The 24,717-nt window shown below is 49.0% G+C and overlaps 1 protein-coding gene across 1 annotated transcript in view; it reads right to left on the reverse strand.

Annotated features, from left to right (window-relative positions):
- Nucleotides 1-39: 39 nt before the first annotated feature.
- LOC117044436 (L-gulonolactone oxidase) overlaps nt 40-24,717 on the reverse strand; it is a 45,146-nt gene continuing 20,468 nt past the window's right edge. Inside the window, exons 5-11 of the mRNA XM_033145207.1 lie at nt 23,499-23,684; nt 8,158-8,265; nt 6,688-6,764; nt 5,205-5,354; nt 3,827-3,991; nt 2,581-2,671; nt 40-212 (exon numbers count right to left, since the gene is read on the reverse strand). Coding sequence (XP_033001098.1) covers nt 84-212; nt 2,581-2,671; nt 3,827-3,991; nt 5,205-5,354; nt 6,688-6,764; nt 8,158-8,265; nt 23,499-23,684 — 906 coding nt within the window. The 3' untranslated portion in view covers nt 40-83. The remainder of the gene's footprint in view (nt 213-2,580; nt 2,672-3,826; nt 3,992-5,204; nt 5,355-6,687; nt 6,765-8,157; nt 8,266-23,498; nt 23,685-24,717) is intronic.

Raw genomic sequence — 24,717 nt, forward strand, 5'->3', positions numbered from 1 at the left:
GGCCCTACTACCACCCACTTTGGGAACCACTGCCCACACGAGATGTTCCTCCGCCACCACCACCAACTCCTCCGTGTCACTTCTCAGTAGAAGACCTTCTCCAGGTAGGCATTCAGGAACATTCCTCTGGGGTCCAGCTTCTCCCGAATGGAGCAGAACTCCTGAAAGCCAGGGTACATCTTCTCAAAGTCCCTCCGAGTGCATGTGTGGGCCTGCGGGCAGAGAACCAATTTTATGAAAGCGCCCTTCCTCCCTCTATGTGGGTCTGTATCGGGTCGGTGGAGACTTTTCAGCCTGAGAGCATGTTCCCTGGTCAGAAACCTTCCAGGGCCAGCATGTCAGTGGTGGGTGGGGCCTATATCGAGAGTGGGTGGGGCCTATATCGAGTGGGCGGGGCACAGCCACTTCACAGGCACACCCATTCCATGCCCTAAACTCCCTCCTCTGCCCATCTGCCTCCCCTCTTTTGTCCTGCCTCCCATACACCACTGGGGCTTAAAGAAGAATCCCATTGGCATCCACAAAGGTTTATTACAAAGCCTAGTTGCTGTGGGGTGGGGATTTTGTAAAAAAAAATTGGTCTGTATATGTGGCCACAGTGAACAAGGAGGTTTTACTATTCCTTCCCCAGATGCAATCTCCTCTCGGGAGTGTTGAATTTTGGAACTTTCAACTTCCCGAAATGATGGGTGCCAAAATGTTGTAGCATAACATGGGAATAAAAAGGATATTTCGGTTAAATTAACATAATTAAGTTTGTACGTTGAACAGAAGTTACCATCAGAAAGTTCTTCCTAATGTTTAGCCAGAATCTCCTTTCTTGTATTTTGAATCTATTGCAAGAAAGGAGGTTCTGACTAAACATTCTGTTCGAATTAACATATGGCAAGTAAAATGTGTGTGAAATTGCATGGAAATCGTTAAAAATGGTGGCCAAGTGCTTGCAGTTGTAGTTTTTATTATTTAGCTTTGCCTGAAATGTTCAGAATTTCTGAAAACTGTTTATGTGCTTCTTCATCAAATGTAAATGTACCAAACTAAATGTTGTCTAGGCACAAAAATAGCTGGTTTGAATTCCACACACCCCAAAATTAGGACACCTCACTGAAGAAATTTGCACTCCATAAAGAGGCACACAATCTTCCCCTGCCCCCACCCTTCTGTATAATAATAATACTAATTGTTATCATCATTATTTATATCCCTCCTTTTCCCCAGATCAGAACAGCAGGCCCAACCCTCCAGAGCACAGTTGGGGAGTGTGTAGGATGTGCACAGGGTGAGGGGGAGAAAACCCCATGGCAGGTGGAAGAATAGTTTGGATTTGATATCCCGCTTTATCACTACCCTAAGGAGTCTCAAAGCGGCTAACATTCTCCTTTCCCTTCCTTCCCACAACAAACACTCTGTGAGGTGAGTGGGGCTGAGAGACTTCAGAGAAGTGTGACTAGCCCAAGGTCACCCAGCAGCCACATGTGGAGGAGAGGGGATGTGAACCCGGTTCACCAGATTACGAGTCCACCGCTCTTAACCACTACACCACACTGGCAATCCTTGCACCGACGGGACTTATTCCTAATGTTTAGTCAGAACCTCCTTTCTTGCAATAGATTCAAAATACAAGAAAGGAGATTCTGGCTAAACATTAGGAAGGACTTTCTGGTGGTAACTTATGTTCAATGGTGGAACAGACTCCCTCAGAAGGTGGTGGACTCTCCTTCACCTCTTGGACTACTGCAATGCGCTCTGTGTGGGGCTCCCTTTGAAGGTGACCCGGAAACTACAACTAATCCAGAATGTGGCAGCTAGACTGGTAACTGGGAGCGGCCGCCAAGACCACATAACACCGATCCTGAAAGACCTACATTGGCTCCCAGTACTTCTCTGAGCACAATTCAAAGTGTTGGTGCTGACCTTTAAAGCCCTAAATGGGCTTGGGACTTCTCACTAGTGACACCTGCCCTGTGGAACGCCCTCCCAGCAGATGTCAAGGAAATAAACAGCTATCTGAATTTTAAAAGACATCTGAAGGCAGCCCTGTTTAGGGAAGTGTTTAATGACTGATGTTTTAATGTACATTGGTACCTCAGGTTACATACGCTTCAGGTTACATGCTCCACTAACCCAGAAATAACGCTTCAGGTTAAGAACTTTGCTTCAGGATAAGAACAGAAATCGTGCTCTGGCGACGCAGCAGCAGTGGGAGGCCCCATTAGCTAAAGTGGTGCTTCAGGTTAAGAACGGACCTCCAGAATGAATTAAGTATGTAACCAGAGGTACCACTGTATTTTTAATCTTTTGTTGGAAACCACCTAGAGTGGCTGAGGAAACCCAGTCAGATTGGCGGGGTATAAATAATAATAATAATAATAATAATAATAATAATAATAATAATAATAATAATAATAATAATTGCTGCAGCTGCTACTAGGAGCTTACTAAACAGAAATTGGATGCCATCTGCCAGGGATTCTTTAGCTGTGATTCCTGCACTGCATTGGGTTGGACTGGATGACCCTTGGGGGTCCCTTCCAACTCCACAGTTCCATGATTCTATGAACACTGCCCCCACCTTCGTACCTTTGCCCAGTGAGGTCTCCCTCCAACCTTCTTCATGATGCTCTCGTAGGCGAGCCAGTAGTCAAGGCGTGGGACGTCTTTCCCATAGGGCCTGAATGGGGTAAAAAATAAGGTGAACTTTACTCTCCGTTGTGGAACAACATAGCTGAGCTTCAGTTCTGGTTGGCGCTGAATGGGAGTTCCATAGTTTGTCTCCAAATACTTCCGTTCTAGCCGGCTGTTACAGGAATGCCAACCAAGGAACAGTGCTTGAAGAACAGCTTTTCCTCCTCCTTGCCAAGCCCTTTTCCTTTTGGGTTGTGCCTTTTAGATGTTAAGCCTCAGGCAGGGGCATAGCAAGGGGGGCGGGCTGCCCCGTGTTCCATAATGGAGGGGTGACAAATTATCAAGGAACATTTTGGGGGGGGGAATTTGATTTTTTTTTTTTAATGCCTGCTCTGAAGGTCTTATCTTACTATACTATACTAGGGATTATATACCTATATATGAAATTTCATATCTTGACCCTCCTCCACCAAAATAGCTGTTCACTCGGCTGTTTTCCTATGTCGTGAAGGCTAAAATTTCAGTTCAGGGAGCACTTACTGTTCCCAACCCTAACCCTGTGGAAAGCCATCTAATTAGACTTTAATTTGATTTTGAGATGTTTTTAGGAGGTAATTTAATTATTGTTTGATTTTATACCAATGTTATGTATCTGATGTTAGCCACCCTGAGCCCGACTTTGGCCGGGGAGGGTGGGATATAAATAAAAGGTTTTTATTATTATTACTTGTTATTATTCCTTTGTAAGAAAATATGAAAGAAGATAAAACCATTTTTGCCGCGGCGGGGGGAATCAATGAGGGGGGAGGTTGACAAGAAATTTTCCACACCGGGTACCACCTGACCTTCCCATGCCTGGGGGGGTTGACAAATTTTTTTTGCCCCCGGGTACCAATTTACGTTGCTACGCCCCTGGCCTCAGGATACCGGCTGCCTGATCACTAATATTTAGCTTCTGCCTTATTGATCCGCTGTTAGGCTCCTCTATTCCAGCATCTGGTCCTCACAGCCATCAACCAGGTGCCTGTGGGATGCCCACAAGCAGGAACCGGGCACAAGAGGCTGCTGGTATTCAGAAGTGCTATTGCCTCTGACCGTGAAGGCAGAGCACAGCCATCACGGCTAGAGGCCACCAGTAGGCTTATCCTCCAGTACCCATCAGGCAACCCAAATGGATCCGCCTGGACCCAACCCGTCTTACCTGTACATGATGATGTTCATGTAGCAACTGTCCCTCTGGAAGCAGGGGCTCAGCAAGATGTTGTCTCCCCGGGTGAAGCGCACTTCCACTGGGTAGTGGGCCACCACTTTGGGGTTGCTTTCCAGAACCCCCTTCAGCTCCAGGAGAGCCTCCTTCGTTTTCTCACTGTGAGGAGATTGTATGGAGAGACCCAACACCGTGGAGATCTTGTGCAGTGGAGGAAGGTGATTACACCAAACCTGGTGTAACGGTCAATGCCTCCCTCTCTTTCACAAGGAACTGCAGTAACTGACGGCCTGGAGATTTGTGGCCCCCAGGATGAAGGTTCTCCATCTCTGACTTAAGACAATCAAATGGGCGTTGATCATTTTTTGGAACATCCCTTTCTTCCCTTGGGAACTCTCCAAGGTCCTGAAGGAGCCAGGCCCTGGTCCTCCCATCGGAACTAGAGATGAGCCCCTTTCCTCGCTCCCTTCCAGCATTGCTCACTGTCTTCCTGCCACATATTCAGAGCAAGACCCTGACTGCCGAGTTAGTTAAATATATTGTTGCAAGCCAACCCCAATCTCCAAGTGGTAAGAGACTCCAGGGGTTCCCGGTGCTTACCCAGGTTCTGTTTCCTTGGTCAGCACAGACTGTGGTTTCTTTAGAATATTTGGTTTTATCTACCCATACATACCAGCTGAGCCAAAGATGGAGGGGTTCACAGCATTGACACCCCAACAGATCTTGCTTCTCCACTGGACACAGCTATGACTCCAGCACTAAGCAAGCAAGTCTCTGTGTTTCCAGCTTCCAGTTCATCTCACACCCCAAAGCTCTGGTTCATGTTGTCCTACCTAGCAGCTAGGTGAGGGGGTGGAGGAACCCCCCCCCCAATATCCAAATGGGCCCCATCACTTAGTTATAGCAACCTGGGTCATCCTTTTGGGATGTTGATGAAGACATTTGAATCATAGAATCATAGAGTTGAAAGAGACCACAAGGGCCATCCAGTCCAATCCCCTGCCAAGCAGGAAACACCACCAAAGCATTCCTGACAGATGGCTGTCAAGCCTCCGCTTCAAGACCTCCAAAGAAGGAGACTCCACCACACTCCTTGGCAGCAAATGAGTGGCCAGCTAAGGTCGTTGCCTAGCAAAGAAACTTGTCCAGCAACCTCTTTTCTTAGATTCTAATACTCCCTGGTTACAGGACCCCAAGGATTGGAAGACGCTCAGGCCATCATCCAGACTGGCACCCCAAACCCACAACATCATTCAAATTGGAGAGGTGACTACAACCTGAATTTCACATGTGAAAACCCACCCCACCCCTGATCATCCTGGAATCAGCCCTACTCTTTCAACCCTCTGTACACGAGATCAAATCAGCTTACATGGGGATGGCCCAATCCTGCACGTGCTGTTTGAAGCGGCACTCGTAGTTGAATATCTTGTAGCTCAAGTTGACGTTCTCCACTTTGCCGGTGAAGAGGAGCCAGAAGAAGAAGCGGTTGATCCAGGGAACCAGGCAGGGCAGGAATGTGCTGATGGAGGAGGAGGAGGAGGAGAGGACAAGTTGGAAGTCGGATGGGCAGAAACCCGAGGGTCGGTGGGAATTCGGATACAGGGAACATGGGCTGACCCTTCCTTCTTCCCCCTTCGAGAGTAGCTGGGGTGGTAGGCTATGGATTGTGCCTGAATATAAGAAACTAAGACGAGCTTCCTGGATCAGGCCATTAGCCAGTCAGATGCAGTGCTTGAAGCATCCGTGTTTAAACAGCCCACATTTATTGCATAAAATAAAATGCCACAGGATTTGGACTTCTTGGTTCCTGGTACCCCTTCCTATTAAGCCAATCTGTGGTTGCATCTGGCAGAAAGCATCACCAGCCAACAGTTATAAGGCCACTGGGGTCAATGGCTTCTGGATTTGTGGCTTTCTCTGCCAAACCGCCAGAGAGAGTGTTCGTTCAGCTGCTGCCCACAAGATGGCAGAACAACTGCACACATTGCCCCACTAACTTGCTCTGGAATAAAGGAAGGACCAGACAGAGTTCCAGACCAAGGATGAGATTCTGAACGTAGGGTGTGCTTGTAGAATCATAGAATCCTAGAGTACCATCACAGGTCAGGGAAATAAACAACTACCTGACATTCAGAAAAAACCTGAAGGCAGCCCTTTTTAGGGAAGTTTTTAATGTTTGATATTGTTGTATTTGGTTTCTGTTGGAAGCCGCCCAGAGTGGCTGGGGAAATCCAGCCAGATGGGCGGGGTACAAATAATAAATATTATTATTATTATTATTATTACTGCTCTCAAGCCAGGTGTCACCCGTCCTGTATTTGTGCCTTTCATTTTTTTTTTGCCCAAGTGTAGTACTTTACATTTCTCCCTGTTAAAATTCATCTTGTTTGCTTTGGCCCAGTTCTCTATGTCAGTATTTTAATGTCTCATTCTCACATTGCATAATGTTGCTGGTTACCTTTAATTACTTAATTGATGCATGAGTATGGGAACTATTTAAATGTCTCCTCCCTCTCTCTTTTTTTTACCCCTCTGCTGAAGAAGATGGATGTGAGAGTTGTCTTGTTGTTTTGTTATTTGCTTTATAAATAAAACCTTAGATGTTACTTTCCAACCACAGTTGCTTCTGCTGCACTTTGCTGTAAGAGACTGAGTTTGCTATCTGCAAATGGGCTTTTAATGCTCACACTCTAATCTGTTGTAAGTCAGGAAGCTGCTCTCTGACCAGCCCAGTGTCCTGATGAGGAACCAAATCTTGGTGGCAACCTCCCAGCAAGCCCACCCAGAGCAGCTTCTTTGAAATCTGTGGTCCTTCTCACACGAATGCCTTGCCAAGGCAAGCTGAATCTCACCTGACCCAAAGGAGGAACTCTAGCAGGTAGTATCCGATCACGTAGTCCCAAAACCAGCTGGCAGAGGAAGTGGGAGGCTGCAAAGGCAAGTGAAATGGGAGAGAATCAGGCTACAGACATTGCCCAGCAGGGAAGATGCGGCCTTGAAATCACACACACACAACACAGGCGTAGCAATGTGGAGGGCAGGGTGGACAGCTTAAAACTGCTCTCTGATCAGCCCAGTGTCCTGATCAGGAACCAAATCTCCCCCTCTCGTGTCATCAGATTGATCCTTTGATGAGCAGGGATCATCTGCATGGATCAGCTGTGTGGGATGCTGTGCTTGTGTGCGTTCATGTGGGAGAGTGTGGGGGTCAGGCAGCGCCAGTAAGACCCCTATTTCAGGAGTAGGGATCCTTCTTAAGCCCTGGGGGTGGGGGGGCAGATCTTTACTTCCCTCCATCCCTTGGACCGGGATGCGGGTGGCGCTGTGGGTTAAACCACAGAGCCTAGGGCTTGCCAATCAGAAGGTTGGCGGTTCGAATCCCCGCAACGGGGTGAGCTCCCGTTGCTCGGTCCCTGCTCCTGCCCACCTAGCAGTTTGAAAGCAGGTCAAAGTGCAAGTAGATAAATAGGTACTGCTCTGGTGGGAAGGTAAATGGTTTTTCCATGCACTGCTCTGGTTCTGGTTCTAGTCATGCTGGCCACATGACCCAGAAGCTGTACAGTGGCTCCCTTGGCCAGTAAAGCGAGATGAGCGCCGCAACCCCAGAGTCATCAGCGTCTGGACCTAATTGTCAGGGGTCCCTTTACCTATCCCTTGGACCAATGACCTGTCTGTCACCTGGCATCACTATTACATCGACTGATTGACAGGTGGATGGTCCTATCCACCTATTGATCGCTTGATACCATCCCGTCCAGCTGTTAGAGCTCAGGTTTGGCAGAGAGATGCTCACGGAGCAGGGTTCAACTCCTACACGTCGCCTGATGTACATGTTTCGATCCTGATTTCTGCAGAGAAAGCAGCTACCTCTCTGCCTTCCAAACACCTGGTGTGACATATAATGTGAGGTGCAGGGCGGGTGGGCAATGCATGGTCTGGGCAAAACAGCCTTGCGGGCCAAATGGAGAGGACTGGTGAGGCAGTTTTGGCCTGTGGGCTGGAGGTTGCCCACCCCTGCACAGAGGCTCAGTTTAATTCCTATTATTATTATTATTATTATTATTATTATTATTATTATTATTATTCCCCAGCCAGCTTCTGACAGAATATAAAGCATAATAAAATGTCAAACAATTAAAAAAAAACCTTCTCTATACAGGGTTGCCTTCAGATGTCTTCTAAAAGTTGTGTGGTCCTTTATCTCCTTGACATCTGGTGGAGCACAGTGACTGGTGGAGTCACAATCCCTTCTTCCAATTCCTTCCACCCTCCAAAAAAAGACTTTACGGCCCTTTCCACTGGCCACTGGAGCGTCGACTTACCTTGTTGGTGTGGTCTTGGTAGATGATGCTCACGTTCTCAGTGTGAGGGAACCAAAGGAAACGGAAATACTCGGATTTCTTCAGGTGGCTGTCTAGGTTGTCCAGGACCTGTCAGAGGGAAAATAATAATAATTTATTACGGTCAAAGACCAGCTTGCATACCACAATAGTGACAGCATTCATAAAGATAAAATATACAATTAGATTGCAGCAATAGCTCATGAGTTAAAATTGAAATATATACATACATCCGTATGACTGAAATTTGGGCTACCATAAAAACTGATCCTAAGGCACCCCAAAAGGGGACTTCAGCTTTTCCCTAGTAAGCCATTTTATTCTAGAGGATGGTCTGTGACTACAAATCTGCGCACAGAATCTGGCTACCAGTCAGGTCGCCTTGTGATCTTTGCACAAGAGGAGACAATTCAGTTTAGACTTGTCTGTAAGATCGGCAAGCCTCTTCAGCAAAGGGTCGATGGTTTCTCTACAAATCTCAGCATAAAAAGGACATCTTAAAAATATATGTTTGGGGCTTCCTATTTCTCCTAATGGGCAGGCACAAAGTCTCTGTGCGTACGGGACTCTTCCATAGGACCCTTCCAGAACCGGTGAGGGCAAGGCCAAGCTTCTAGCAAGAGTGAAAAACCTTCTTGCATTTCTGGATGCGAGGAAACAGAAATATGTTGCTGGAGTGGCTACGCATAACTGGGAACCCTTGCAGAGTCCTGTTGTCTCTCTGTGTCCACGATTCTTTGCTTAACCACGGATCTAGCTTGACCCAGTCCCATAGTTATGAGGGTTTGGGGAGCAAGGCCCAGTTTCTGGAGGGCAGAGGAAAGAGAAGACAAGAGTGGGTGGGTTGGAAGCTGCATGGAGGAAAGCACTGCTCAAGTTTCCTGTCGCTGGTCAGCGGAAGAGCATCTGCTTTGCATGCAAAAGGTCCCACGTTCAGAGTTATCTCCAAGTAGGGCAGGGAAACAGTCCCTTTTTTAAACCCTAGATAAATTGGAGTTCTTGTTGTTAATATACCAAAAAAAAACACACACACCAAGAACTCTGGCCAGCAATTTCAATACTAGGAATAAATCCTACTCATGAGTTGCAGTCAAATAAAGGTATATATTTTGGTAAGAGTTATAGGCTTGTAAATTCTAACAGAAAAACATCTTTAAAGTCACATACGTATAATTCGTTACAATGTAGAACATAAGAGGTTTGACTCAATAACAAATGATGTATAAAGTCTGTATCCAAAAGTATTCAAAAGGTCGTTTTGTATGTGGAGCCGGAGTCGAGAGTCGATTCAAAGAACCCAGGACAGAGCCCTGTTTGGGTATGAACGCCTTCGTCAGCTGGGAGTATCAATAATGCATACAAATATATCAACATTCTATAGCAATACATCAAAATTCTAAATTATCATAAATTATAAATTTACAGAACTATGTGGCATTTGGTTCCTTACCTAATGTGTGAGTTCGTGTTAGTTAGTAAAGTACCAAGTGGACTCCGGTTCCACATACATACTGGTGATGGGACCAGTGGCCATGATCTTAGTTTTTTTTGATGTTGAGCTTCAGTTTCTAGCTTCCATTTATTGGTTGGCGGGGAGGATAGGGTTGGTAGAAGCAATGGCACTTTTTCATTCTGAGGAATTATCCCTTTGCAGGGGGGTGATGGTTATTCTCGGCTGCTATTGCCTGACTTAGAAGCATCATTAAGAAGATGGAACTACTTAAAGCTTGCTCTCTCCATCTTCCAGGCACCACCTTGAGATGCAGCCCGGTGGATCGGCTGGTTTTGTTGTGATCCAAAGGCTTTACTGCTCAGTTCTCCCGCTCAGCCTTCCCCAACCTGGTGCCCTGAGCCCTGAGCGCTCTCACAAGGCAGCAATCTAGCCCTATATTTTATTGGGGTGGGGTGGGGTGGGGAACAGCAAGATCTGCGGCTCGGAATGAAAAGCACCCAGGAGCCACGGCAGCTGCTGAGATTCATTCTCCACCATCACTCATTTCTCACATGACATTCATCTGTATATTTGGGCATTGCCAGGACAGTTCACAGAAGGTGCACGTCGTAAGCAATGAAGGCATCGCCGGATCCAGCCCTAAGCTTTGCGGAAGAGCAACGGCTGGCTGCTGCTCGAAGCCCCGAGTCCGGAATTGCTCTCCCTTTGCCGAGAGTGAAGCCATTTCTCTCTCTCAGCACCGAGCAGCTGTATACAGTGGCTCCACATTAAAAAGTTATGTTCAGGGAAGAAAGCAAAACATCAGTGCACGTCGGTGCAATGGTCTGTGCTAATGAATTGAATGCAGTTAAATGTGGCAAATTAGCAGCAGAGCCACCTAATTTAAGAAGGCCAACATTGCCCCAGCGCAGGCTCCTGCTCCCAGTTACTTCATTACCCAGGCTCCTTTGCAGCCAGGCTCCGTCTTCTAAAGAACTAATGGATTGACACGTGCCAATTATGGCTTCACTTTTGCTGGCGGTGCAGAGGACATGTCTCAAAAAAACAAATTTTGCATGAAATTTAGGTGGAGCTTTTGTCCCTCTCCTCATGTCAATAAGACTTGTGGGTATGGAACGAAACCGGACGTCCGACTTCTTCATGCGCCGCATAGTTGAACTGTGGAAATCACTGCCACAAGAGGCAGGAATGGTCACCAACCTATATAGAATCATAGAATCCTAGATTTGGAAGAGACCACAAGGGCCATCCAGTCCAACCCCCTGCCAAGCAGGAAACACCATCAAAGCATTCCTGACAGATGGCTGTCAAGCCTCCGCTTAAAGACCTCCAAAGAAGGAGACTCCACCACACTCCTTGGCAGCAAATTCCACTGCCGAACAGCTCTCACTGTCAGGAAGTTCTTCCTCATGTTTAGGTGGAATCTTCTTTCTTGTAGTTTGAATCCATTGCCCCGTGTCCGCTTCTCTGGAGCAGCAGAAAACAACCTTTCTCCCTCCTCTATATGACATCCTTTTATATATTTGAACATGGCTATCCTATCACCCCTTAACCTTCTCTTCTCCAGGCTAAACATACCCAGCTCCCCAAGCCGTTCCTCATAAGGCATCGTTTCCAGGCCTTTGACCATTTTGGTTGCCCTCCTCTGGACACGTTCCAGCTTGTCAGTATCCTTCTTGAACTGGGGTGCCCAGAACTGGACACAGTATTCCAGGTGAGGTCTGAAAGATTAGACAAAGCCATGGGGAGGCTATTGATGATTACCAGCCATAATGACTGGGTTCTGCCTCCACGGTCGGGGGCAGCAGTGTTCTGAATCCCAGTTGCTGGGAACCACAAGAGGGCATAGAGCTCATCTGCTCAAATCCTGCTTGTGGGTTTACCTTTGGAGAATCTGGCTGGCCCCTGTGAGCACAGGATGAAGGACCAGATGGGCCAAGGGAGGAGAAGGTGCAAGAAGAATGGAAGAAATTCAAAGACTATCTAAAGAAACGAGAAAAAATAGAGATTTAAAGGGAATTAGATGAAAGAATAGGCGATAGTAATAAGTTGTCAAGGTGAAATAGGATGTAAGTAGGTAGTATTGTAAATTATGATGTTTCAATTTTGAGATAAGAGTATGACTAGGAGATATGAATTATGAGGTAGATAAGTTTGTTAAAGAAGGTTTTAAAGAGGTTACAAAGTTACTACAGTATATTCGAAATGAACGCAGAAGAGAGAGTAGGGGGAAGTTCATCAAGATAGATTTTATAAGTTTATCATGTAAGGATGAAATTCTGTTTTGGTATTGTATTTTTCTTTTTGTTTCTTTTTTCCTGTCTTTCTGTATTGTTTTGTTGTTGTGTAGTTGTTTGTTGATTGTTTTTTCTATTCTGAAAATCTTAATAAATTCCTTTATAAAAAAAAAAAAGAAGAAGGACCAGATGGGCCACAACAGGGCTATTCTTGCATTCTTATGTAAACCTGTGTTTCTTATTTAAAGGGGACGGGAAGTGAGGAAACGTTTGGCCACCAAATTGCATGGAGAAGTAGGTAAGGAATTGAGAGGCGCTGGCATGGAACTTGGCCTTAGAACAGGAAGGAAGGAAGGAAGAGGAGAGGCACAGATTGTCTCACGGTTATAAGTGGATTAAAATTGGATAGCAGGCTCCGCAGCTGTTCTAGCAGCTGTGGTTTGCATTCCCACCAGGTGCATCAAACCAACAGTAATCGCCATGCTCCCAGCCCTATGCCGCTTTAAAAGTGTTTTGAAAAATCACAAACAATCCTTCTGAGCCTAACTTTCCTCGCCGGGTGGCTCTGAACGAGTTTGTTGTGGGGGGGGGGGCAGCGCCGATTGCCGTCCTTGCTCGCCCACACAGCTCCTCCGGCAGTGAATAGTGGGATTATGAAATTCTATTGGCGAAATGAAATGTACCATCTAAACCCCGTGGCACCATTGATTTGCACCTTTTCAAGAAAAAGTGCTTTGGAAGGCAAGCAGAAATAATGATTTTGAAAAACCACAGGTGCTGGCACAGGGGCCGAGTGCCAGAAGGAATCGTTGCCATGATTCTCAGGCTGGAACGTACGAGCGAAGGCTCCCGAGTAAAAGATGGGGGTTTCTCTTGAGGTCCCAGGAGTTGTTCTGCTTCAGGTGTGCCCTTTGCAAGCAAATTAATGGAGGAAGAGAGGGCTACTAGCCAGGACGACTTTGCTGGAGGCAGCAATGCTTCTGAATCTCAGTTGCTGGAAACCACAGGAGGGGAGGTGGTTGGCTTTGTGTGCGAATCCTGACCACAGGCACCTGGTTGGCCACTGTGAGAACACAATGCTGGACTAGATGGGCCGCTGGCCTGATCCAGCAGCCTCTTATCTTCTACGGGGGAAACCACCTGCCTCTGACCGGATGCAGAAATCTTTCCAGGAAAAAGGCTTCATCGCCAAATATTGCTCTAAGGAAAAAGCAGCCCCGGGAGAGAGAGAGAAGGAGGGTAGCCTTGTTGTTGTTCAGTCGTTCAGTCGTGTCCGACTCTTCGTGACCCCATGGACCAGAGCACGCCAGGTACGCCTATCCTTCACTGCCTCTCGCAGTTTGGCCAAACTCATGTTAGTAGCTTTGAGAACACTGTCCAACCATCTTGTCCTCTGTCATCCCCTTCTCCTTGTGCCCTCCATCTTTCCCAACATCAGGGTCTTTTCCAGGGAGTCTTCTCTTCTCATGAGGTGGCCAAAGTACTGGAGCCTCAACTTCTCCAGGTGGATCACGTTTGGTCCAAACTCTCCACTATGACCTGTCCATCTTGACCTGTCCATAGCTTCCCTGAGTAATTCAAGCCCCTTCGCCACGACAAGGCAGTGATCCAGGAAGGGGAGGGTAGCCTTACATAAGCACTATTCTGTGGCAGAGACTAGACCGAGGCCTCTTTCCACAACGTATATCTGCTGCCAGAGCTGAGGACATCTCCTCTCTTGGCATGAATATTTCAAGCCTCTCCGCACTCGCTTGCTGACTTCCACTTCGCTGGGCCCACCGACACAGAGACTGGGAAATGGGCCCTGACAGGCAGGATTAATGGGGAGATTAGCATTTACACGGCACTTCCCTTCTCCAAACAAATCTGGATCTGCTCCTCGGTGTTTACATGCCCCCCCCGCCCCGAGCCAGAGAGGCCTGCATTCTCCGCAGCCGCTTTGACACTGGGATTTGGGCACACGCCTTGAATCTAAGAGGAAGCACGAAGCAACTGAAGGCTCCTGGTTGAGAACAGAGAGCCGGCGCCGAGTCCTGGAGGTGCCGGCGTTGCAAAGATAACGATCTTTAAAAAGAAAGGAAGGTTTGAGTCAGGGGTGTCCCTGACGACACAGAACGCTTGAGAGCTAAGCTGCTCCTAAAGAAGATGAATTGGACAATTACTGCGCCCATTTATCACGCGGACGCTATCTTCGGTAATGGATGTTCCTTCTCTGCTTGAAGGTTGCAAAGGAAAGTAGCAGCAAATGTGGACTTGCCTCCTGTCTGCCTCCTGAGACGAGTGCGAGTCGCACTGCCTTCCATTTTCTCCTCCGGGTCCAGCACAGGAGTCCAAACAGATTCATCCAGGTTTATGGCAAGTGGGTGGAGCGGCAATTTGGCTGGGGCCACAGGACTAATGGTTTTCGCCTCCCCAGGAAGAACGATGGTGGGGTTTTTTTTAAATAACAAGCCTCAATTGCTATTCGTCTGCGCACATGGAACAGAATCATAGAAGCGTACGGTTAGAAGGGAACCCACGGGTCATCCAGTCCAACCCCTTGCAATGCAGGAATGTCAGATAAAGGAATTCAAGACTGTAAGCAGAGCCTGGATCAGGCCAAAGGATCTAATCCAGCTTCCTCTTCTCTTAGCAGCCAAAAAGATGCCCCGACAGCAAGCCCACAAACAGAGTCTGAGCGCAACAATGTTCTCCCAACTTGCAATCCCCAGAAACTGGCAGACGGCCTCCGACGCTGGAGGGAGAGCATGGCCTTCTGTGTTATGGCCCCCTGACTGGAATGCCCTTCCTGTCGAAGTCTAGGTGGTGGAGCTTTGGATGGGGCCCCACCAAATCCCATTCTGCTGGGCATCTGGAGTAAATTAGAGAGACCATCCATTGGTTCTAGTATTGTCACGCTGTTGTCCTTGGAGTTTAATTAATTGGTTGCTTTCATCATTGTTGGGTCTTTGATGTGCATGGTGCACATTATGTATTGTTGGAAAATTGGGGTGCATGGGAGGAGCACCTCTGGTGGGGAATGTGCCTTTTGCCCCTCTTGGGGCAGTTTGTCCACCTGTAGTCTCCTCCCTGACTCATCTCACCTGTGGCTCCTAGAAGCTGCCAGCATGTTACAGCGGCCACAATCCCAGAAAACGGCTTTGAAACAGTGCGAGGGCAGCCGATGGGTCTCAAACACTCCGTGACTTAGGGACTTCCCTGCATGTGAAGACAGGCTCTGGCGGATTGAGCAGACGAGACCAAGAGTGGCTCCAATGGTCAAGAAGGCAGTTTCTGAATGTGCTGTAGAGAGATGGGGAGTATAGACCAGGCATAGGCAAACTCGGTCCTCCAGATGTTTTGGGACTACAACTCCCATCATCCCTAGCTAACAGGACCAGTGGTCAGGGATGATGGGAATTGTAGTCCCAAAACATCTGGAGGGCCGAGTCTGCCTATGCCTGGTCTAGGAAGGCTCTGATCCTAAACCTCCGCTGTCTTGTGGGACATCTTCAGGAAAAGAAAAGACTATGGAGTAAACCCAACACAAATCCAGAGTGGAGTCCCTAAGGTGGTTGGACGAAGCCTTGTGCACCTCCTTCCGGCAACTCCTGCCGCCAAGCTGGTGTCAAACGTCTTGTTCTGCTTTCCTTTGGACCACATCAGAGAGGCCGGGGGGGGGGGTCTTGTTGTCCAAACAGCCCAGGACCTCCATACACACGGCCCAGGCTTGTGCTACAGGGAGGTCACTTGGGTGCTGCAAACACAGTGGTTGGATTTCACCCCCAGAGGCTCACTCCATTACGTCTTGAGATAGACGGATGCCAGCAACGAACATTAGAAACTGCCCCAGGATCGTTTTGAGGTGGATTTGGAAATAAATAAAGAGGTTTTAAAAATGCGCTCCTGCCAGGAATGTAAGCTGGGGTGCTGAGTCTTGGTGGTGATGTGAAGAGGACTTTGACCACGAGGAGGACAGGAATAAATTCTGATGACTCGGGAAACGAAAGTCTGGGCACCGTCTGCCGACTCGGCACATTCCTCAAAGTTATCCATTCTTAGCCCATAACAATGTTTTGAAAGCAAAGGCAATGTTGGTCTTAGGGCAACACTGAAGAGGCCAGAGGCCAGGATGATGTAGCGATGAGAAACTGCTTCTCGCTCACCTGGCTATTTATTGTCTGCCACACAACGATTTCAGGTACGCTGGGTGTTTTGTAATGACTGTGCATTGTTATTCCATCGCTGCTGGTATTCCCATAAGAACTATGGGTTGTTGATGGTATTGTGCCCACCGACTTGGATACCAGTTTGGTGTAGTGGTTAAGAGCGGCAGACTCGTAATCTGGGGAACCAGGTTCGTGTCTGCACTCCTCCACATGCAGCTGCTGGGTGACCTTGGGCTAGTCACACTTCTCTGAAGTGTCTCAGCCCCACTCACCTCACAGAGTGTTTGTTGTGGGGGAGGAAGGGAAAGGAGAATGTTAGCCGCTTTGAGACTCCTTCGGGTAGTGAAAAGCGGGATATCAAATCCAAACTCTTCTTCTTCTTCTTCTACCATCACAAAGTGCTTAGTCAAAGTAACGGAGGAAAAGGCTACCCATTGGCGATTGGCCTCGATGGCAATGTTCTAACTCCGTGGCCGGAGGAGGGGAGAGGGCTGTGCTTGTGTTCGGATCCTACTTGCTGGTTTCCCATTGAGCCATCTGTCTGGCTACTGGATGGGCCACTGGCCTGATCCAGCTGGCTCTTCTAATGGCAATATTATAACAACAACAACAACAACAACAACAACAACAACAACAACAACAATATTTCTTTATACCCTGCTCATCTGGCTGGGTTTCCCCAGCCACTCTGGGCAGCTTTCAACCAAATATTAAAAACAATATAGCAACAAGCATTAAAAACGTCCTTAAACAGGGCCGCCTTCAGTTGTCTTTTAAAAGTAAAATAGCTGCTTATTGCCTTGACGTCTGCTGGGAGGGCGTTCCACAGGGCAGGTGCCACCACTGAGAAGGCCCTCTGCAGCAGCAATCTCCCTGAACTGTCGGCGTCAAAGTACTTTCATTAGTAAGAAAGCAGACTATCTGCCAAAGAAGAAGAAGAAGAAGAGGAGGAGGAGGAGGAGTTTGGATTTGATATCCTGCTTTATCACTACCCGAAGGAGTCTCAGAGCGGCTAACATTCTCCTTTCCCTTCCTCCCCCCCAGCAAACACTCTGTGGGGTGAGTGGGGCTGAGAGACTTCAGAGAAGTGTGACTAGCCCAAGGTCACCCAGAAGCTGCATATGGAGGAGCGGAGACGCGAACCCGGTTCACCAGATTACGAGTCCACCACTCTTAACCACTACACCACACTATGTTTGTTCTTGGTATGAGCTGTCGTGTGCATGCACACTTCTTGCACACGAAAGCTCATACCAGGAAGAAACTTAGTTGGTCTCTAAGGTGCTACTGGAAGGATTTTTTTTTTAATTGTTTTAACTTTCTGACAGTAACAGCTGTTTGATGGAGGAACGGTCTCCATTGGAGGTTATTAAGCAGAGGTTAGATGGCCATCTTGTCATGGATGGTTTAGCTGAGATTCCTGCATTGTAGGGGGTTTAACTGGAGCACCCTTGGGTTCCCTTCCAACTCTATGATTCTATGATAAGAAGAAGAAATCCAAAAATTAAAAATGTAACCTTCCAAAAGCCTTTGGGCTGGCTTTTGTAACTCACTCTCACTGTAGCTTTTTATTTAAAAATAAAGGGAAAGGGGGCATCAGCTGAAGGATGCGATAAGCCGGACGGAGTTCCAAGAAACCTCATTACTGCCCTCATCATGATGCGCTCGAGGCAAAGAGACTAGGAGAGCTAATGAGCACAAATTGGACATAGCAAATGAAGAAGGGGACGACACAGGACCTCAGTGGCCCAGGGCGAGGCGGCAGAGCCAGGCAGTTCTGCTGGACATAAAAGCCACATCTGTTTGCACAGCCCATTCCTGAGGCTCAGGGGCAAAACCAGGAGCAATGAGACGCATAATGCGCGAGGGCCAAAGGGAATTGTGCATGGCGGCGGCGGCAGCGGGAGGCACGAGGAAACAAACAGCCACCGCCACCCTTCCTCCTCCTAACTCTGCGCCATTCAGCTGCGCCGGAGGAAGAGGCAAAGCTTTGGGGGAAAGTGATTTAATATTTAAGAGCATTTATGCAACTGGTGGGAAGCAGGCAAAAAAAAAAAAAAGCCCCGGGGACAAGCTGGTGGAGAGCGTGAAAAGGACAGCTGTGGCACGGCTCTGTGGGATCAGTGCATTGTGTGACCCGGAAGCTCAGTGCCCGAACTGGATTTCCGTCCCAGCTTCTCCACGGAAAGACCTCTCTGCCTCGAGAAAGGCACTCTCTCCCTCCAGCACCCCCCCCAAAAAAAACCCTGTAAAATGGGAACAACTGGTTTAGGATAGAAGGACACGAGTGCTCTTGTGTTCGAATCCTGCTTGCTGGTTTCCCATAATGGGCATCTGGTTGGCCACTGTGAGAACAGGTTGCTGGACTAGATGGGCCAGGGGCCTGATCCAGCAGCAGGGTTCTTTTGCTCTTATGTTCTAGGCAAGACTAGTTATCCATTTGTGTCCACCTGTGTAAGCAGATTAGTAACTGATGTCACCAGGGGCAACTAAGAGTTTTTTAGTGTTGTTGTTGTTCAGTCGTTCAGTCGTGTCCGACTCTTCGTGACCCCATGGACCAGAGCACGCCAGGCACGCCTATCCTTCACTGCCTCTCGCAGTTTGGCCAAACTCATGTTAGTAGCTTCGAGAACACTGTCCAACCATCTCGTCCTCTGTCGTCCCCTTCTCCTTGTGCCCTCCATCTTCCCCAACATCAGGGTCTTTCCTAGGGAGTCTTCTCTTCTCATGAGGTGGCCAAAGTATAGGAGCCTCAGCTTCAGGATCTGCCCTTCCAGTGAGCGCTCAGTGCTGATTTCTTTAAGAATGGATTTTTAGTGTACTGGTCCAGTCTTTAAGAATGGATTTTTAGTGTACTGGTCCAGTAAACGCTTCTGCTGCACAGACCAGCAACAATTCTCTTTGCAGAGCATTAAACAAGTCCAGCGGTGGGGTTCTTGTTGCAGCAACGAAATGATGACACGCGGAAGCCCGTCTTTCTAAAGACAGGTTTATTGCAGACAGATAACAAACACTCCTCCGGAGCTTTCAGACATGACTGCTCCACACCCCCGAGAAGCAAACAAAACAAACACTGTATATATACTGAGCATCTTAACAACTTAACAAGCTTAACAACTTAAATCATGTGACCTTGCTAATTTGCCAGCATCTCAGGTTTCAAACCCTAACAGCAACACCCTCTGAAGCAGGACAGACCTCTGTGCAAATTAAATCAATTAATTCTCCAGGTAGGAACCAGCATAGCTTGGTGGTAGACCACCTGTTCCTGCATGCTGAGGCCCCAGGTTCAAGCCTTGGCATCTCCAACTAGGGCTGCCTGAAATCTTGGGGAAATGCTGCCAGTCAGGGCAGATGATACTGAGCTGGAGGGAAGAAGGAGGAGGAGGAGGAGGAGGAGGAGGAGTGTTTGGATTTGATATCCCGCTTTATCACTACCCGAAGGAGTCTCAAAGCGGCTCACATTCTCCTTTCCCTTCCTCCCCCACAACAAACACTCTGTGAGGTGAGTGGGGCACCCAGCAGCTGCATGTGGAGGAGCGGAGGTCACCCAGCAGCTGCATGTGGAGGAGCGGAGACACGAACCGGGTTCACCAGATTACGAGTCTACCACTCTTAACCACTACACCACACTGGACCAATTGCCTGACTTAGTGAAAGGTGGACGGTGCGTACATCCACCCAAACTTTCTGCTGGGAATGCAAATGGGAGCCCAGAGATGTGAAAATGCCACAAGAGTGCAGCTCTTCTTAATAAGATTTGCGGGCAGGGGCGTCGCTAGGGGGGTGCGGTGGGGGCGGTACGCCCCCGGGCGACAGGGGCGAGAAGCGGCGGGTGGGGGCGAGAAGCGGCGGGTGGGGGCGACAAGCGGCGCCCCTCCCGCCACTCCCCAGGCAACGCCGGTCACCCCGGGAGCAGCAGCGCTGCACGGACGGGGTGCTCCCTCGGCCGTGCGCTGTTGCTCCCGGGGCGACCGGAGCGAGCGGCAGCCCCTCCCGCCATTCCCAAGCGCTGCCGCTCCCTCCGTCACCCCAGGAGCAACAGCGCACAGCCGAGGGAGCACCCCATCCGTGCAGCGCTGCTGCTCCCGGGGTGACCGGCAGTGTGGGGAGTGGTAGGAGGGGCCGGCGCTTGTCAGCCCCACGCGCTGCCGCTGGCTCCGTCCCCCCGGGAGCAGCAGCGCACGGTGTGTGCGGTGCTGCTGCTCCTGGGACAACGGAGCGAACGGTGGCACGTGGGGGTGACAAGAGGCAGCCCCTCCCACCATTCCCACGCGCTGCCGCTCCCTCCGTCACCCTGGGAGCGGCAGCACACGGCCCGACGGATCGCCGCTTCCACAGCCTCCTTTTGAGCCGGAGAGCTTAAAAGCGAGCTCTTCGGCTTAAAAGAGGGCTGCAGAAGCGGCGCCGGCACCCCCGGAAACGCCCTGGGGGCGGAGCGTCATGACGTCACAATGTGATGTCACGACGCCCCGCCCCCGGGGCGTTTCCTTTGCCGCCCCGGGTACCGCGGAGCCTTACTCCGCCACTGTTTGCGGGGGCCACATATCATGTGTGATCTGCATTTCCTTGGGGGGTTTTGGGTTGTGTTTTATCCATCCTGGTGTCCTGTTTATGAGTGAGCTTGATTTCAGAGGACAGGCCAGCCCCCAAAATAGACCCTTCCTGGGCAGATTCTGCCTTCGTCAAACGCCTGCTTGAACATCGATCACGGCCGAGGGCGGCTTGTTTCTCTGGCCGATGGAGATCATCCTCCTTGCAGCACAACGCCCAGGGGAGAGAGTTGGCTATTTTTTTTACCTTTGAACTGAGGTTGACCCAAAGATCGGGGGGGGGGGGGGGACCATAAGGCGCAGAGAGTGTGGATGTCAGAAGAGCGTGCTGGATTGGACCAAAGGGGCCTCCATCTGACTCAGCATCCTGCTCTCACAATGGCCAACCAGATGTCCATTATGGGACACCAACAGGCAGGATTGGAACACAAGACCAACTCTCCTCTCCAAACGTGGCTAGTAACCACCGACAGAAATCACCAAACCTCTGAGCGCTTTAGGCAGCGACTTTAAAAGCAGACTTTTGGTTATCTTGATGGTTTGTCGCTTCCTCCCCAATATGCAGACTTCCCCCTGACTTTTGCCATCTTCAGAAATCACCCTTGCTCCAAACACGAGATATATTTAGAAGCCTTGATGCTCTGTGCTTTTGCTCTCAAGACACGACCTCTCAAGAAATTCAGCAAATTAATTTGATTATCTAATTTCATAATTAAACGCAGCTCCTTTCTTTCTTTCTTTTTTGGTCTCTGCCTATCCAGATATAGACCTAGCAGAGACAATCACTCCACAACTTCACCACTTCCTGGCAGAGGGACGCTTCCTGTGTTTTCATTTTAACAACTTACATTTGACTGATAAAATGGTTTTCTTGGTCAAGTACACCAATTTATCCACATGTAGTAAGCAGGTAGGTTCAGTTATTTCACTGTTTATAACATTTTGTTCATTCCCCTTCCTCCAAGGAGAGCGAGGTGGCAGGCAGAGATCTTTTTTCTGTCTTCACAACAACCCTTCAAGGTAGGCTGTGCTGAGAGGTGGTGACTGGCCCAGAATCAACCAGTGAGCTTCATTGCATGACTCTGTCTTGCAGTCATAGAATCCTAGAGTTGGAAGAGACCACAAGGGCCATCGAGTCCAACCCCCTGCCAGGCAGTAAACACCATCAAAGCATTCCTGACAGATTGCTGTCAAGCCTCTGCTTAAAGACCTCCAAAGAAGGAGACTCCACCACACTCCTTGGCAGCAAATTCCACTGTCCAACAGCTCTTACTGTCAGGAAGTTCTTCCTAATGAGTCTCCAAGCGGCTAACATTCTCCTTTTCCCTTCCTCCCCCACAACAAACACTCTGTGAGGTGAGTGAGACTGAGAGACTTCAAAGAAGTGTGACTAGCCCAAGGTCACCCAGCAGCCACATGTGGAGGAGCGGAGACGCGAACCTGGTTCACCAGATTATGAGTCCACCACTCTTAACCACTACACCACACTGGGAGAGGCGGGCTTCTCTTGGGCTGCTTACGCCCCTCCCTGGCTCGCCTCCGCTCAGTAGCGCGCACGTGCAGCATCGCTACGCATGAGTCAAACGTAGCAACGTTGCGAATGCGGGCTACGGAGTGACTCGGCCCCCAGGTTTGCCACCCCGGGTGGCAAAGCGGCTTCCTCCGCCCCTGCCGAAACACCTCTTCCGATCCCTCCGCTCCATTTCCCTCGCAGCAGCAGCTGCCGCCTGCATGCTCCCGGATGCTCCTGTTGTGCACTGCCTGGCCGTGAACCCCCAGAGGTTAACTGCAAAGCAAACCCAATTCATTACTGTCAACCGGAAGGTGTCCCTTCTGTGCCGCTGTAGTGAGCATGCGGCGGTGTCCCCAGCAAAGCAGCAGAGTGCATGCAACATGTCCTGGCCTCAGTGCAGCTCAAAGACACCTCAGCTAGGAAGGTGAGGGGGGCGAGGCTTATTTCAGCCTCAGACCCCGCAGAGAGGCTACGGGGCAAAATCTGGTTCGCTTCACATTTTAATGCAACCCCCACCTAACCCAACTCTACAATTCTGCCACTCTAATCCTTGCTTCCTGAAATCATGCACAAATCATGCACACAGCTATCCCTCAAGAAATCACCTGCCCCTGATTTTTGTGAAAGGGCTCGTCAGCAAAAAACGATGTTCACAAAAACAACTACATTAGGAGAAAATGTGCACAAAGGGGGATATTTTAGTGAGAACGGGATTTTGAAATGCTTTGCCTTAGAAGGAACGGCTTGCAAAAGTGTGTATATGAGCCAAAATGGTACACAAAATTGTTTAGGAGAATTTTAAAAGACAAAAAAAGTGGGGGGGGGGAGAGAGGTGCAGGCCAACGCAGAAATATTTTCCCAGGCTTATGTGTGGCAAACAAATGGTTAAGAATTCTGGCTGCATGGGAAAAGACACACAAACCCAGCAGACAATGAAAAATCTATTTCCAAAGAACAGATACTGCTTGCAAGTCACTTAATCTTCCTAGTTAAAGTCCTCAGCTTAAAAGATTTTCTAACAAATGAGACACTCGAAGACGGTGGGCGTGTGGGAAGAATATTCATTAACTAATTGCAACTGCAGGCTGGCTGAAGTGTTCTAGGATCATTTGTCCTGCCAAGAGATGTTCTTGGGAGTCTGCATTTATATAACACACTCACACACCTCAAAAAAGTGTTAGTTTGATGCATAGAATCATAAAATTGTAGAGGGCGAAGGGACCCCCAGGGGTCATCTAGTCCAACCCCCTGCAATGCAGGACTCTCAGCTAAAGCACCCGTGACTGATGGTCACCCAACCTCTGCTTAAAATCCTCCAATGAAGGAGAGTCGCCACCTTCCAATGGCGTCCGTTCCACTGTCCAGAGGCTCCTACCAGAGAAAGTTCTTCCTAATGTTTCCCTGACACCGTTATTTTACCTCTTTGAGCGTTGACGGGAAGGTCGTCTCTTGCAGGTAGAACTCTGGCACGCACTGGAAGGTGATGGTCAGGATGATGCCCAAGCAGCCCAGGTGGACGCAGCCTGCCCGGTACAGCTCAGTATTCACAGATTCGGAGCACTCCAGGGTTTCCCCGGAAGCCGTCAGCAGCGTCAAGGCTACCACCTGCCAGGGGGGAGTAAGAGGAAAGGGAGACATGCTTTAGTCTGGGGTCTATCAAACCATGACAACTTCTATCTCAGGTGTCATTTGGGTTCAGCTGCGGCATCGTTCGTGCACTGGCAGTGTTGGTGAATGCAGTGTTCCAGGTGCAACACTGCAGGGGGAGTCTTCGCAGTGACACAAACAGGGCACTCCCTGCTGGAGTTGGTCCTCACATTTGATTGCCTGTAGTCAGGTCTGGCAGGTGGGACGCATGGGTGCACATAGAATCCTAGAATCCTAGAGTTGGAAGAGACCCCAAGGGCCATCCAGTCCAACCCCCTGCCAAGCAGGAAACACCATCAAAGCATTCCTGACAGATGGCTGTCAAGCCTCCGCTTAAAGACCTCCAAAGAAGGAGACTCCACCACACTCCTGGGCAGCAAATCCCACTGTCCAACAGCTCTCACTGTCAGGAAGTTCTTCCTAATGTTTAGGTGGAATCTTCTTTCTTGTAGTTTGAATCCATTGCTCCATGTCCGCTTCTCTGGAGCAGCAGAAAACAACCTTTCTCCTTCCTCTATATGACATCCTTTTATATATTTGAACATGGCTATCCTATCACCCAGCTCCCTAAGCCGTTCCTCATAAGGCATCGTTTCCAGGCCTTGGACCGTTTTGGTTGCCCTCCTCTGGACACGTTCCAGCTTGTCAGTATCCTTCTTGAACTGTGGTGCCCAGAACTGGACACAGTATTCCAGGTGAGGTCTGACCAGAGCGGAATACAGTGGTACTATTACTTCCCTTGATCTAGATGCTATACTCCCATTGATGCAGCCCAGAATTGCATTAGTTTTTCCTATGCCCCACAAATTACCCAGAGATGCATTTTAAATAAAAGCACACATTCTACTCATGTAAAAACACCACGCAGGCCCCACAAATCACGCAGAGATGCATTTTAAACAAAAGCACACATTCTACTCATGTAAAAACACACTGATTCCCAAACCGTCCATGAGCCGGATTGAGAAGGCGCTTGGGCCGCATCTGGCCC

The sequence above is a fragment of the Lacerta agilis genome, chromosome 3 (assembly GCF_009819535.1).
Source record: "Lacerta agilis isolate rLacAgi1 chromosome 3, rLacAgi1.pri, whole genome shotgun sequence".
Taxonomy (NCBI): domain Eukaryota; kingdom Metazoa; phylum Chordata; class Lepidosauria; order Squamata; family Lacertidae; genus Lacerta; species Lacerta agilis.